Source organism: Glycine soja, chromosome 18 (genome assembly GCF_004193775.1).
Source record: "Glycine soja cultivar W05 chromosome 18, ASM419377v2, whole genome shotgun sequence".
In the NCBI taxonomy this organism is placed as follows: domain Eukaryota; kingdom Viridiplantae; phylum Streptophyta; class Magnoliopsida; order Fabales; family Fabaceae; genus Glycine; species Glycine soja.
The window spans coordinates 13,366,469-13,381,571 of NC_041019.1; the positions used below are offsets into that span (position 1 = coordinate 13,366,469).

General features: G+C 31.5%; 2 protein-coding genes and 1 pseudogene across 3 annotated transcripts; 1 reads left to right on the forward strand and 2 right to left on the reverse strand.

Moving 5' to 3' along the window:
* Positions 1–6,616: 6,616 nt before the first annotated feature.
* Positions 6,617–10,141, reverse strand: LOC114395226 (calcineurin-binding protein 1-like). Of its 2 annotated transcripts, XM_028356946.1 has the most exons (5): positions 10,009–10,141; positions 9,655–9,774; positions 9,530–9,570; positions 7,623–7,710; positions 6,617–6,836 (listed from the first exon to the last, which is right to left on the reverse strand). In XM_028356946.1, exons 1-4 carry the CDS (start codon positions 10,105–10,107, stop codon positions 7,638–7,640), a joined length of 333 nt encoding a protein of 110 aa, XP_028212747.1. In that variant the 5' UTR covers positions 10,108–10,141; the 3' UTR covers positions 6,617–6,836; positions 7,623–7,637. The 2 variants fall into 2 exon arrangements, with proteins under 2 accessions (XP_028212747.1, XP_028212746.1); XM_028356945.1 differs by lacking the exons at positions 6,617–6,836; positions 7,623–7,710 and adding an exon at positions 8,467–8,665.
* Positions 10,030–10,707, reverse strand: LOC114395227 (probable calcium-binding protein CML13). The gene has a single exon (XM_028356947.1). The coding sequence runs from the start codon at positions 10,685–10,687 to the stop codon at positions 10,319–10,321; it is 369 nt and encodes a 122-aa protein (XP_028212748.1). The 5' UTR covers positions 10,688–10,707; the 3' UTR covers positions 10,030–10,318.
* A 911-nt stretch (positions 10,708–11,618) lies between these two features.
* Positions 11,619–12,862, forward strand: LOC114396956 (annotated as a pseudogene).
* The last annotated feature ends 2,241 nt before the right edge of the window (positions 12,863–15,103 follow it).

Consider the following 15,103-nt stretch of genomic DNA (forward strand, 5'->3'; position numbering starts at 1 on the left):
GCACTTCTTTAACGTCACTAGCTTGACGGGTTAAATGCCTTCAAGGTGGCATGAATGTCACATATAACACATCTTCCTTGCATTTTCGCTTCTTAACTAGAGACTCCATGAAACACATGTATCCCGGAAATGCCTTCCATACCATTGCAAGAGAAGTGTTGGTGTTCAAGGAGAGAATGAAACTTAAAGATTTATCACATTCTACATGCCTTTCTTCCTTACCAATCAGTTGATGAGGAGGGGTATTGACTTGAAGAATATTTTCTTGTTGAATTTCTACTTGTGAGCACTTCTTCCACTGTTGTGTTCTTTCCTCACTTTTTTCTTCTTTTTCTTCATCTTTTTCCCTTGAATCATGCTCTTCTAAAAGACTCTCCTCATGAGCTTTAGCCTCTACAAAGTTTTCTTCCCTTGTGACTAAAAAAGGTAATTCAACCACTTCTTTTGCTAGCTTACCAACTTGAATCTCCAGATTTTGAATTGCGTGTGGATTGGCTTTGAAGTTAGTTTCAGATGTTTCCATGAATTGTATCAACACATTCTCAAGATTATAAAGTCTTTCTTCTTCATATTGATTTTAAGGGTATAACTCTTGCTCCCACCAATAATTTTCCATGGAATAGAGATGACAACTATCATTGAAATGCTCTCCTCCACAAAAATCACAATTTACCGATTGTGAGTGATTGACCCTTAATTGAATGATTTCAACATACTCAGGCAACCTCTTTAATTGGTTACTAAGAAGCCTTCGATGCCTGAGCATATCACTCAAAAATATCTTCCATGGATCAAGTTCTTCCAAGGTTCCACCCTGCAAGCATAGACTCACAAGAAAAAGATACTCATCTTTTTTTTATCATTTAAATTTGAAAAATTAAGGAAAAATAACAATTAAAATTAGAATATCCAAAATACCAAGTACAAAGAACAAAGTCTCTGGCAACGACGCCAAAAACATGTTGATGAATTGGCAAGTGCAATAATTGGTCCCAATTAGTAAAGTTAAAACAAAAAAGTCTAAGTGTCAAATCCATAGGGACTTTATTTGTACTTAGGTAAATGAATATTTTATTAATAAAAAAAGTTAAGAAAATTAATTTGAAAAGATTGTAGAAAAATAGTAATTTAAATTGACAAAAAATTAAATTAAACAAGAGGAGAAATTAAACAAGAATTTAAATTAATTAATTAAAGACAGAAAATATGAGAAAATCCAATATTATTGTAGAAGGAAATTCAGAAGATGAAAATGTTGGGAACTTAGCCTACCAGAGCTACTCTTTGATGTAATGTTAATAATGTTTCTATATTTATGATTATTTCAATTTACATCTGTATTTACTAGTATACTCTAACTTTAGTCCCCTGCATGAAATAGTTTAATTTATCTATTTTATCTTCCAAATCTCTTTGCAGAGCTAAAATACTAAATTGCATTAAGAATAGAGATTTATAACAAGATAAACAAATATCAACCTATGCTTGGTGATGACTTTATTTAGATACTCTTTCCAAGTTCTATTAGAAAATAATGTTTCCCAACGCTACCCCTAAAACTTACCATGCAAATGGGTGATCAAGCCATAAGCAATAATATTAAGCACAAGAAAAGATAATGTAAATGTAATATTCATAAATAAATAGGGAGAAAAATTACATCAAGAGTAGTTGGCTACCAAGTTCCCAAGAAAGGGGGTTTAGCCTCTCATTGTCATGGAGGTTTTACAATTGCAAGAGGGAAATATTTAGTAAAGGGGAAGAAGATAAGAAATGAAATGGAAGGAATGAATGACTCCCAATGCTTGCGTCTCCTTCTTCTAGCCTTTGCCTTCTATAAGGAATTGTATTCTCTAGGAATTTTTGTGGGTCTTTTCGTTCTTCTCTCGTCTTCTTTTATAGGTGCAAATTAGCGAACTTTTGAATTAGTTTGTTTTCCTTAATTAACTTACTTTTCTTAATTAGCCTCATTTTCTTAATTAGTCTTGTTTTTCTTAATTATTCTTTCTTTCTTGGGCTTTATTTTACTCACTAATTAGCATGTTTTCCTTATTTAGTCCTTCTTTCTTTAATTTGTCTGTTTTCCTTAATTAGCCTGGTTTCCTTAATTAGTCTCATTTCCTTAATTAGTCATGATTTCCTTAATTAGTCTCATTTTTTTAATTATCCTTGCTTTCTTGGGCTTTATTTTACTCACTAAGCATCATAAGTTCATCACTTTTAATATTCTATGCAAAAAAACTTAAATGATGTTAATTTAATAATTATTTGCTTAAAAAGGAAGAATTAGGAGATAAAATTTACAAATTCTTATATAATTAACCCCAAAATATACTCATAATTAGCAGTTATCAGAAACAAAACCCAATCGTGCTTAAGGAAATATGTTAATTACATGAGTTGCAGCGTTCATGCATTCAACCCAAAATCTAGATGGTATGTTTTTGGCATTCAACATACTTCGACAAATCTCTGTGGAGTGTTAGGACAAGTAAACTACCTTCTAACTTTATGCTCTTGAAGGTACATATCTATTTCATCATAAGTGTATTATCCACCATTATCTGGGCGTAAACATTGTATCCTTCGACCAACTTTACTTTCAGCCTTTTCTTTGAGTTCTTTGAATTCGGTCAATGTTTCATATTTTTCTTTCATAAAGAAAACCCTAACATACCTTGAAAAGTCATCATATATTTTTATCCACTCATAGATGATTGTTTATAAACCCAAACACATTGAGACATGAACTAACTCTAATGATTGTTTGGCCTTAAAAGTTGACTACTAAATTGGAAGTTGATGAGCCTTTCCATATTGACATCCTGCACATGTGGGATATGTTCTAACATCGATCTCAAGAAGGCCTTTGAGCATAGACTTTGTTATCATTAGTTTTAGATTGTGATAGCTAACGTGTCTTAACCAGGCATGCTAGAGATCTACATTCTCATTTATTTTTTACTTTATCTATGTATGTTGATTCTCCTAACATAACATAGATAGATTCATGTTTCTTCCCTTCTATAAATGGTGTGCCAATAATTTTTACTCCTGGTTAACTTTCACATCATTAGGACCAAACACAACATAATTACCTGAAGCAGTCAATTGAGAAACTGACAATAAATTTTTCTTCATCCCAAGTACATGGCAAACACCTTGAAGTTGCACACGCTTTGAATTGAGTAGAGGCGTGACCTTTGTTTTACCAATATGACTTATTGGTAATCTCGAATTATGTATTGTCACAACCATTGGATCACCTTTATATTTTGAATATGTTGATAAGCTTTTCTTTATTAATTTTCATGTGATTAGAGCATCCCCAGTCAACAATCCAATTCTTAGCATAGTCAACTTTACTAAGAGTGGACATTGCTAATGCTAGCTCTTCCTTCTTTGTCCCAACATCTCCACTTGTGACTACATCGGTCAAAAAGAGCATTCAAAGACGGTGGTCACCCATCTTTGAATCTAATGTCGTTGAAAGCCAAAACTTTTGACGACGATTTTATAAAACCCGTCTTAGAAAAACATTTTCTTCTAAGACAGTGGTCAGCTAAGCACCATCTTAGAAATGTACATTTCTAAGACGGTCGTTAGCTAATGACCGTCTTAGAAAGGTTAGCTAACGACTGTCTTACAAAGGTACTACTTTCTAAGATGGTGGTTAGCTAACAACCGTCTTAGAAATGTAACTTTCTAAGACAATCATTAGCTAACGATTGGCTTAGAATGTTATTTTGAAAAAAAATAATTTAAAATAATAAAAGCATTATTATGAAATGACGAAAACAACATCTAAATGGGGCACACTTAATAAAGATCTAAATGAAGACCTTAGTTCCAAAAAAAAAAAAGAAACAAAGCAAACACAAGGACCAAACAACGATGGAAAAAGAAGAAGAGAATGACATGTTTCAATTTAATGTCACTAAAAAATTAAAAACAATAAAAATTATCTTAAAATGACTTTTCATATAATAATTGTAATACTTTATAATAAGATAAGGTAATGTATCAGCTCTAACATTACGTTGTTCAAATAATACTCATTAAAGATACTTTTTAGCTCATATTAGATGCTTGGTAAAATGGACATAGATGAATCAAATGCTAAGCTAATTGACATAAACATACCAAAGCCACAAAGGAAACCAGGAAAGTACTAGGAAAAAAACTCTTGACAAAATCCTGATCATAGGCCAATACCAGATAATTAAAAAAAATCATATTAATCTTCTAATACAGGACATATAACTCAAGCAATAAATGCATTATAGCACTTGTGAACAGAAAAAATATAATTATACTAATTATCGGTACATAATATAATCTGTACTCAATCTAGCTCATCTTAGAAAACATAAAACAATCTACTACTAAAACAATTTGAAGGATAAAGGTGAAATGAAGATGCAGGAAATGATATAGATATTAATTGAAGGATATCTAATTACTCATAAGAAAGTTCCTTGCAACCCTTCCAGATGAAGTAAAACAAATTAGCATGTAAAAAGCACACTTAAATATATTTTTGTGTCCTAGTTCATATTTTTGTGCACCTTAGTAGTACAATTCAGTATTGACCCATGTTGACGACTGATCAAGGCTGTACCCGAATCAAATAAACATGAAAATGCAGTAACTAGGAAGTGATCCTAGGTCGTTTCCCAACGAGCAGTGACAAGCCAAATGTTCATAATATACTTGCAGTAACAGTAACGATGGGGGGGGTTTGGTTGTTTGGTAATTAAAGAGCAGAACAAATAAAATGGAATACGAAACTACTAATATTAAAAACGGGTTGTTTCCTCTGATTCAGAAGCCACTCTCTTATCCTGGGTTATGGAGAATTCGTCCCTAACAGTCAACCACTTAATCCAACCCTATTTCAATTTACTAAGCGAAAATCAACTTAGGGTTTTCAATACGTGATTAGGCACCACATACACCAGTTAGCCCTTCGTCCATTAAGCATGAACGCAAGTTAGGCTCAGAGGCAATTAATCGAACACGAAGCGTGCACTGATTAATATTCACGAAATTGGGATAACTGGTGAAGGGAAAACTGCCAGGAAACCACATTACAAACAAAACCTCAAAGAGAGTTAGGCTTCGTCCTCAAAAGGAAACAACACCAGAAAATCTAGCCTTCCATGGATTCAAACAGAAAACGCAAATGAAACATGAAGCAGAAACGTAAATGAACAAGAACGTAAATGAACAGAAACGTAAATGAACGTAGAAGAAGAAGCAAGAATGAACTCGTAATTAGAAGCAGAAAACGGAAATTTGCATTAAGAACGAAAACTGTAACAAGGGAACAGAAAAACGTGAAAACCTAAAACCAAAGCTCTGAATAATGAAAATAGCCTAGCAGAATAGAATGCCCTGCACGAATCCCAAGGCAGCTATTTAAAAAGAGTCACTCAAAGTCACTGGGCCCTATTACAATACTCTGGCCCAAAACGAAATAAACACTGAACAACATAAAATAAAATTGCGAAATTTCCTAATTAGAAATTAACTAAGGTAAGCGCTGCTTTATTTGCCCTCTTCAAGTCCACAACCAAAATCCGGATTAAGCCCAATGTTTCATTAATTCCTGAAATTAGATTAAAAACATCAAATTAGCTAAATGAGCCCAAATAATAAAACTGCCTAATTAATTGACAATTAAGACCAATCAAAAATTAAAATGATGCAAAAAGGGTTTAGAAAATAGAAGAAAATGATGGCACATCAACGACCCATTCTCTAACTGAGCAAGTTGGTGTCTATAAGATGTGAAAGACAAACAGATTCTAATTGTTAGAATGTTAGGTAATTATATAATAATTAAAACATTTCACATTAATAAGTCAACATGCAATTGTATATTAGTCAAATATATACTTTTCCTTTCTAATTTATTAGTCCTATTATACACTTTATCTGAATTTATATAAGGCTTAAATTTATTTTTTCCAGATAAATTAGTATTTTTGCATTTATAATTTTTATAGGTTTCTTTTTTTAATTTTAATGTCTATAAGTTGATATTTTTCCAATTTTAGCTTCTCTGATTTTTTTCATTTATAATTCTTGTAAGTTTGTAATTTTTTAATTTTAATTCAATTAAGATTCTAACATTTTCATGACTTATAAGTTCATACTTAAAAAATTAAAATTAAAAAAATATAAACAGACACTATAGAACTCACTTTGTAGCCAATTGGTTTCTTAACATGGGAAAGAGGATGAGGAAATTCACTAGTAGGCCTGCAAATATAGTATTTAGTTACATGAGTATGCCCTGCATAAGTTCATATACGTTAAAAGAACATAAAATATTTCTTAGTAATACATAATAGCTGCAAATAATCCCATGGATAGTTTTCTAGACTTGTAGTCATTTCTATTCCTCTACAATGAAATTTATTTCTATTTGCTATCAATAGTTTCCATGTTTTGGGACTTAGTAACATAAAGGAGGAAATTCTTGTTCAAAAACCTTGCTCCTTATGGTCTCACAAGACCCTGATGTGGGAAACTGACACCAACTAAAAAGCCACTCTAGAGAGGCTTCCTTGTAAGGTGTTCATCAGTATCACAAGCTGCCAAACCACACTAGAAAAAGAAAAAAAAAAACATATTTTTTGATATAATTTACATTCAAATGTTGCAAAAGAAAAGTGACAAAAACAAATGTTGCACAAAGGTAAACAGAAATTTACACATAAGCTAGAAACTAACCAACAAAGGTAAACAAATCTTCAAGTGCCTTAAAGATCTATACCACTGACAAGCCTTCCAATTTGATGCCTTTCTCAACACCCATAAGCTAGAAGCTAATCAATATTAAACAACCTCATGAGTATAAATTTGACACATTAGAATTAATTCATATCAATATTATGTTAATTTAAAAATTTTCACACAGAAAAAATCAAATATACAAATTCTTGTATTAAATAAATCATTCTTCTTTTATATATCAACACAATGAAATCTTGCATTATCCCTATTTAGGGTCACATATCACAATGGATTCGTGCATAGACAAACTTGTTTTGACCATGATTTCTTTTCAACGCAGTAAACAAAACAAAGTAATAACATATAGAAAAACAGGGCCAGAAAAAGAAATTTACACACCAAGAGATTGCATACTAGAAGTAAAAGGAGCAACATGATTTGGCAGGGTGCCCTTCCTTCATTTGGATGTATGCAAGCATGACATTTTTTAATGTCTTGATATTCCAAACAAAGCAATAATTTTTAAGAGAAAAAGAGAAACAAACATATTGGTGCAAAGGTTTAGACTTTAGAGAACTATGAAAATGAAATTCTTATAACAAAGAAACACAATGTTCCACCAAAAGTACTTTATTAATCCTACCAGTAAATCTATAGTATCTTAATTATTTTCTCCTTTAGAAATTCTGGATATGTTCTCGAACATTTGGAATTTTTTTCTCAAGCTGATTTCAACTAAATCATTCTCCAATGTGAACTAAGTTCAAATTAACAAATGAATATTATACTTAAAATGAATAATCATAAGAATAAAGATAATGAAGCATCCTAAGAACTGCATTAAACAAATCCAAGATTTAGAAAAGCTCTCTACTTACTTGAAATTTATGGCTTTACAGTTGCAGACTTAGTATGACCAAATCATTTGAAAGAGCAGCAGCTAACAAGGCACGTGGTATAATGATACTGCCAACAAAAAGAGATTAGTGAGGCCTCTTTCAATTTTAGAATTTATGTCACCAAGGAACATAAATTGCCTTTGTACTTAATTACATCACTACAATTTATATTGCAGTCAATTTACGTATCAAGCACTACAAGAGTAGGAAAATGAAAGTCACTAACTAGTACAACTAAATCAATATTATCTTTAAGAAAATCAATGGGATCCATAATAAATCACTGGATTGTAAAGGACAGAAGGAGGGATACAAAGAATTCCAACCATCAAAATTAGCTATATATTTTATTATATTAACTACAAAAAATAACAACTATATTAATTTGCTTGGTTAATTTGAATCCCTATTAAAAAACTATTACATTGCATACACATAAACAATAAACCAAAGAATATTTTAAAACACTCCCATCTAACTGTGAAATGTTTTAAAACATTAGAATCTAATCGGCAAGAATATTATCATGCACATAAAATTTACACATCTTGTTACTCAAAGGAGATGTCGGAATTTCTACATTTAAAAGGCACCTTGTTACCCAATAAATATTTTAAAATCAAATAATGCTTGACCTTGACTTCTTCTTTTTTTTTTGTATTCCTATCAGAAGATTTACAATTTATTAAACTAAATTCAATAATCCCTTTATACAATAGTCAAGGTCATTTGAATTTAAACTCACCTTTTATACAACAATCTTTAACCTTGGTCTTGACTATTGCAGTGAAGCTTAAGTAATGATTCTTCTTTTCTTTCTTAATATCATTCACGTAAACACATGACACACCTCACATATTTATATATATAGCCATGCCTTGCTCATTGCTTCATTCCATCACTTTTCTTCCCAAAAAAATTGAATGGCCATGGAAAATAAAAAAATTAGAGTATTGGGTTGTGTCACTACTTTGCATGCTTTTGTCGGGTCATTGGATCTCTGTTCAAGCTGCCCCTGCACCCTATCTCATCACAAACTGAAGTAGTTAAACCTTAAAACCTTAAAAGCTGCACCCTCTCTCATCACAACATTGGATCTCTGTTTAAGCTGCCCATGCCCCTGCCCCTGCCCCTTCCCCTGCCCCTGTTTAAGTTATTTCTATGTTCCAAATTGTTTGAGCAGAAAACAGTGGGCTTCGGAACAAAAACAATGGAGCTATTTAAATTTAAAGAATATAAAAGCTGGGGCGTGACACCTACAGCAGCGTATTACCCTTTTTTTATATTCCAAAATATCCCTCCTAAAACAAACTAAAATTTGTACACATATATCAATACAGGTTAAATGAAGCATTGCCAGCAAAGTGACAACTTGTGCAGATAGAAGAATGAAAACTGCAACAAGTATGAACTAAGTGTATATAGGTTTTACCTACGTGATACCAAATAAACTAAGATCCATTTTGTTTTACTCATACCCACCCAGAAGGGTAGTTTTAAAACTAACTTCACCCGTTATGTGCTTCATGAAAATTCAAAGTAGTGGCAGATTTATCAGGATACAAGAATCAAGCACCCTAAAACTTGAGGTGAAAGGAATGTATTGTAATATATTCATGTCAAATGTTACTTTAATAGACTACAAATTGAAAAGGAGAAATTCTTGCACGAGCACAGTACCGATCAAAAACTGAAGTAAAATATTAAAATAACTCTAACAGACTAGCACAAACTTTAACACCACTTTCTTGTTATTTTTTACGCATTCTAGGCTTTTAGTTGGTCGTGCAAGATTTTTTAATTGAAAGGGGAGATTATGAGCAAACAACAATGACACAACAATGGACAACTTGATAGAAAAAATGTAGTATAGTGCAGATCAAAACCTGAGTTGCAATAGATGACCATCACTGGCACTACTATCCACCTGATAACAGAAAACACATCATACCACCAATCCAAAATGACATTAACAGATTGAGCAAATTGTTTGTTGTGCAAAAACCAAAACCTGAGCATTAGCAATAAGAGGATATTTAAGGACAGATTCTAAGAGCTCGCGAGCCTTCTCATACTCTTTTGCTTGTAACTTGAGAAGTCCTTCATGATAAGTTTGGGAAAGATGAAATTCCTGAAATAACAGAAAAGAAAAGAAAAATTATATGGAATCAATAATGGTAATGTAGCATTTGAATTAGGATTTAAAAAAAATAAAAAGAAAAGAATCAATGGTACATACATATATGAATTAACAGAGCTATTAAGAGTATCAAGAGTCCTAATCTTTGTACCCTAAGCAAAGCTATCAGAAGTGCTTAACATCATCATTTATCATAGAAGAGGGTGAAATAGAGAGAAAACGTACATGTGCTTCTTTCGTGGGAGCTAAAGGTTCCCACTGACTTTTCGAGTCAGTATCATTGATAGCTGCAATTGAGAAATGAAAATGCAAAACCAAAGCCATTTTATCATAACTAATAATTCAACGCTGCGAATTCAAGTAGCTACCAGGATGCATAGAACCTCAAATTTAGTCTCATAACATTTTTCAATCTTCAGAATGCTAAATGATCACGCAGTTTGTATCGCCTCGGTGTAGATTCAGCAAATTAGGGTTTAAATCTTCGATTCCTCAGTTAAGTGTTTTAAACACTTAAGTTACAAGCGAGTGCGCTCTAAGAATCGCCCTTGAACCATTCCAGAAACGACGTCGCGCTACGGGCTTCACGGATCCACTTGTCGAACTCGGAGGGCTCGAGCTTCTCGCCGATGTTGGTGAGGATGTGGCGGAGCTCGAAGACAGTGACAAAGCCGGTGGAGTCCTTGTTGAGGACCTTGAAGGCATCACGGAGTTGGCGATCGAAGGGTTCGGGTTTCATGTCTTTGGCCATTACATCGAGGAATCGGGGGAAGTCGAAGAGAGTCATGAGGTTCTCTTCGGCCACGATGGCTGCAGTTAAATGAGTAGAGAAGAGAAAGATAACCTGAAGGTTGGTGGCTGAGAGGGTTTCCATCGAGAAACGAATCGTCGACGGAGGAAACATCGATGATGCTGAGGCACAAATATAGAGAGAGAGAGAGAGAGAGCAAGGAGGAATTTAGGGTTTTATTTTGCAAAACTAAGGGAGAAAGATTAAAATAAGGCTAGGACTGAGAGAGTCAGTTCATATTCCCTCTCGCATTCTACATCGATTCTACAAGAACCGATGTCGTAATGTATTTTCAAAGACTGGTTTATCAAGACTGTCTTTAAAATTTTCCAATTATTTATAAAAATGTCACCGTTTTACTTACGACATCGGCTTTTATACAACCGCCGTAGAACCTGCGTAATAAAATATCATTTTTGTGGTAGTGTTGATATCTTCCATCACTACATAAGAGATCTCCATATGCTATTCATCTTCACTATTTTTTTTTTCATTACTTGATGTAGTTGTGTTGCCTTCAATTGTTCGCCTTTTACTTCGACATTCACTCCATAAGAGATCTCCATATATCCTTCTTTCCACCATCATACCACTTAAAATTGTGGGATTTTCCTTTCCTGTAAGTATAGCTTTGATTATTTTCCATATATTTTATCATATTTCTTTACAAAACTTTTATGATAGTTTGAATTTTAATGAATATATATCATAAGAATTTAAAGGATTGAAAGGATTCTTTGAATTTTTAAAAACACACTCAAAATAAGAGTTACCGAAAAAAATAATAAGAGATGGTGAGGTTTGGATAAAAAAAATTAAAATCAATATAATTTTTTAATCTTTTAATAACTATATTGGTTCTAACTTTATATCTTTATATACTAACCTTTCTTTCAATAACATCTTATTTCCACTTTTGGATTTGAACAATAGATTTAAAATTATATGTTGATTTTATGATTTTTTTTAATTACTACAATTATTTCATGATAAATAAATCTAATGATATGTTTAAATGAGATGCAATAATAAACATATACTAAAAATGAGTAATAAGGGTAAAAAATTGGTAGAAGGATTATTAAGTTACAAATGACGAAATTAATGGTGATAATCATAAAAATATTGTATCAAGCATGTGATTGACATAATTTATATAAGAAAAACGTGATTAGTTTTAGCAAATAAAACAAACATTAATCTAATTTAAAAAATAAAGAGAAAAATACATAGAAAATGAATGTATTTGACATTTTTTATTCCAAAAATATAATATATATATATATATATATATATATATATACACACACGTATGTATGTATGTATGTATGTATGTATACACACGACACATACATCTTGAAGAATATTAAAAAGAAAAAATATATGTGTGATAAGACAAAAAAGTCTAGTAATCAATAAAAAATAAAATATAACAAAATCTCAAGAGTTTTGGTGAAATTGTTTGATAGATGTTTTATATTAAAAATAATGATAAAATTCATAAAAACAATTCCTCAAAATTTATATATTTTTAAATACTAAAAAAACTTTTTAGAGTTATAAAAAAATCTTAATTAAAAAGTGCCTCATCCAGGTTATGAGATCCTCGGGGGTATAGTTGAGGATGATCAGAAAGGTGTTAGAGCTTTGAGAAATGCCCCCATTCATTATGCCTGAACCCGAAAGACTTGGCAACAAACATTGATGTTTTGAGGCAATCTGGTGTGCCTCAAGATTCCATCTCTCTCTTGATGATCCATTTTCCTGCAGTGTATGTGAAGCATTTGAAATTTGTAGAAGCTGTTGAGATGGTTGAGGTATTCGGGTTTAATCCTTTGAAAACGACCTTTGTCATGGGTATCCAAGTGATTTTAACTATGAGAAAAGCAGTGTGGAATTCGAGACTTGAAGTTTATGCGAGGTGGGGTTGGAACAGGGAAATGTTTCTTAAAGCATTTAGAATGTATCCCACTTTTGTGAAGTTGTCAAATGAGATGTTTGTGAGAAAAAATGAGTTTTCTATTGAAGGCTATGGGTTTGCCATCAGAAGATATTGCTGAATATCCCCCGGTTCTGGCCTACAGCTTGGAGAAGAGGATTATCTCTAGATTCCATGTAATTAAAATCTTGAAATCAAAAGGTCTGCTCGATAATAGTTTTCACACTGGTTCCTTTATGACCATAACTGAGGAAAAGTTTTTGAAGAAATTTGTCATCGACTTTCAGAAAGATTTGCCTCTTTTACCAGATGTCTACAAAGATTTGATTGATTATCAGAAAGTAATGTAGTATTTGATGGTTTTTGCAGGCTATTGTCAAAACTTTTTCTATTTCAATGCTAAATTAAACATTGAGTTTTATAGCATATGGATTTTATAATCGTGTATGTTAAATCGTGCAGAGGCGATCAATGACCAAACTTTACTGTTTACTTTAATGGAATGCAATTGCATTTAGTTGTGCTATCATCGCCAGTCTTTAATAAATGAATCTGTTAAGATGTTTTACATACAAGCTATGAATATGATGTTGCCCCTTCAACTTAAAATTGTCAGTAATCTTGTTTCAGCATACTGTTTTGTGGAGTCATGGATACATATAGATTTGAGCATCAGTCAACTACTGGTAGTCTTTATGTTGTTGATAGGGCCAGAGAGTTGCTAGTTAGAATAGTTTGGCAGTTAAAGTCTTAGAAGTAGGGAATTAGGAGGTGAGGGTAGAAAAGTGGGCATTCTGTTTTGTTCTTTTGAGAAACTAGCATTATCTGTGTTGTATTAAATGGGAAACCCTTGTTTGAAAACTTTTCTACATTAGTACGAGAGTATTAAATAACATGCAGGGAAAGAGTGTAAGCTATTATTCACTATTTCTTACATCGCCTGTTATAATGAATTGATTACACAGTTCTAACTTTTTATTAGTTTAAGGATTATTTTAAGAGAGGGTGATATTTAAGGAACTGAATTGATAGTTTATTTTTCTATTATGCAGGGAAATGTTGTGCATTTTGATTTTTGAGGGTAGCTTCAGCAATTGTATTGTACAAGTATTTCTATCCTGTGATACATCAAACCTTTTATATTTGTTGTAAATTATAATAGTTGTTTAAATTACAATTTATATCTAAATTTGAAAGTAACTTGTAATAAAATATCTTTGATTAAAGTAAAAAAATATTTCTTTAATTTTTTTCGTATTTCAATTAGCATTTGATTATTTAATTTCACTATCTTTAATTCAGTAAAATATATTTATTTTTATTTAAAAAAAATACAATTCCTTAATTGAATTATTTTTATGATATATATAATATGACTTTTACTAACCGTGAAACAAAATTATATCGACTTGTGTCCCTTAATCAAGTGATTTAGAATTTAAATTTTGAGAATAGAATAAATCATATTAAAAAAAATATTTATTTTATATACATTTATGATTCTTTATCAATATTGGTCACTACTCGTGGGAACTAATTTATATCAATATTAGCAAAAATAATATATATATATATATATATATATAATATGACTTATTTTCTTCTAAAATTATTATCTTAATACAATTTTAAATGATTATCCAAAAAAATTATTTTATATCATAGGAAGTAAAAAAAATATGTATATATATTTAAGCCTCTTTGAGCTCATAGAGGAAAATACATTCGTCAATTATTTATATGCATGACTTCCATTTTCCATCAAATGCACTTCATATAGGCAACTTCAACGCCGATTAAATTCACATTTTCATTCAGACCATATTTTTTTCAATTAATTTAAATTTTAACACGATTCGAGGTAAATTATTCGTCATTTGCGTTGAATATAAATTTCTCTTCCAACTTTTGTGAAAAAATGTTTTTATCCTCACTTTGTTAGATAAAATAAAACATTCAATAAATAGTTTAATTTTGTACAAGTTAAATGTATTAACAATAATCAGCTGTTGGATGACAATCATGTAAAAAAATGAAATAAAGAGTGGTTGGAAACATATCTCTATGATTGTGTTATTGATAATGAAAAGTTGTTGGAAGACTAATTTGCTTCAGGTGACACAAATCAATCTAGCAAAAAAGGAAACAAAGAGTCATTAGAAACAGATACCTATGATTGTGCTATTGATAATGGAAAGTTGTTTATTAAACCATATTGCAACTAACCATATTTAGGAAACTTACTCTATATTTAGAATTTCCTAATATGTAATCAATTCACATTTAATTACTTTATGCAAAATCATTGTACACTACGCTATATAATTATCCCTTGTCTCTTTTGTATCGATGTTGAGTGTTCACGTTTCAAGAAAGTTATACAATTTATCAATTTTCTTCTTGGTATCTAGAACTTTTGTGAACACCTTGCTACACCATGACTTCTTTTTCTCTAAATATTGGCAATTTCATCTCTCTCATACTCACCCCTATAAACTACCCACTATAGCATGAACAAGCCTTAACATTAGCAGAAAGTCAAGACTTGGTTGGTCATCTTACGAATGATGATCCAACCCCCCCCCCCCCTC

What these genes read in the sequence shown, in the direction of transcription:
- LOC114395226 (XM_028356945.1), bottom strand. Translation starts at nt 10,107, where the DNA reads ATGGCTTTGGTTTTGCATTTTCATTTCTCAATTGCAGCTATCAATGAT. An exon ending in CTCTTATTGCTAATGCTCAG is followed by an intron (nt 9,571 to 9,654) that starts GTTTTGGTTTTT and finishes TTCTGTTATCAG; the next exon opens with GTGGATAGTAGTGCCAGTGA. An exon ending in GGTCATCTATTGCAACTCAG is followed by an intron (nt 8,666 to 9,529) that starts GTTTTGATCTGC and finishes GTGATGAGATAG; the next exon opens with GGTGCAGGGGCAGCTTGAAC.
- LOC114395227 (XM_028356947.1), bottom strand. Translation starts at nt 10,687, where the DNA reads ATGTTTCCTCCGTCGACGATTCGTTTCTCGATGGAAACCCTCTCAGCC.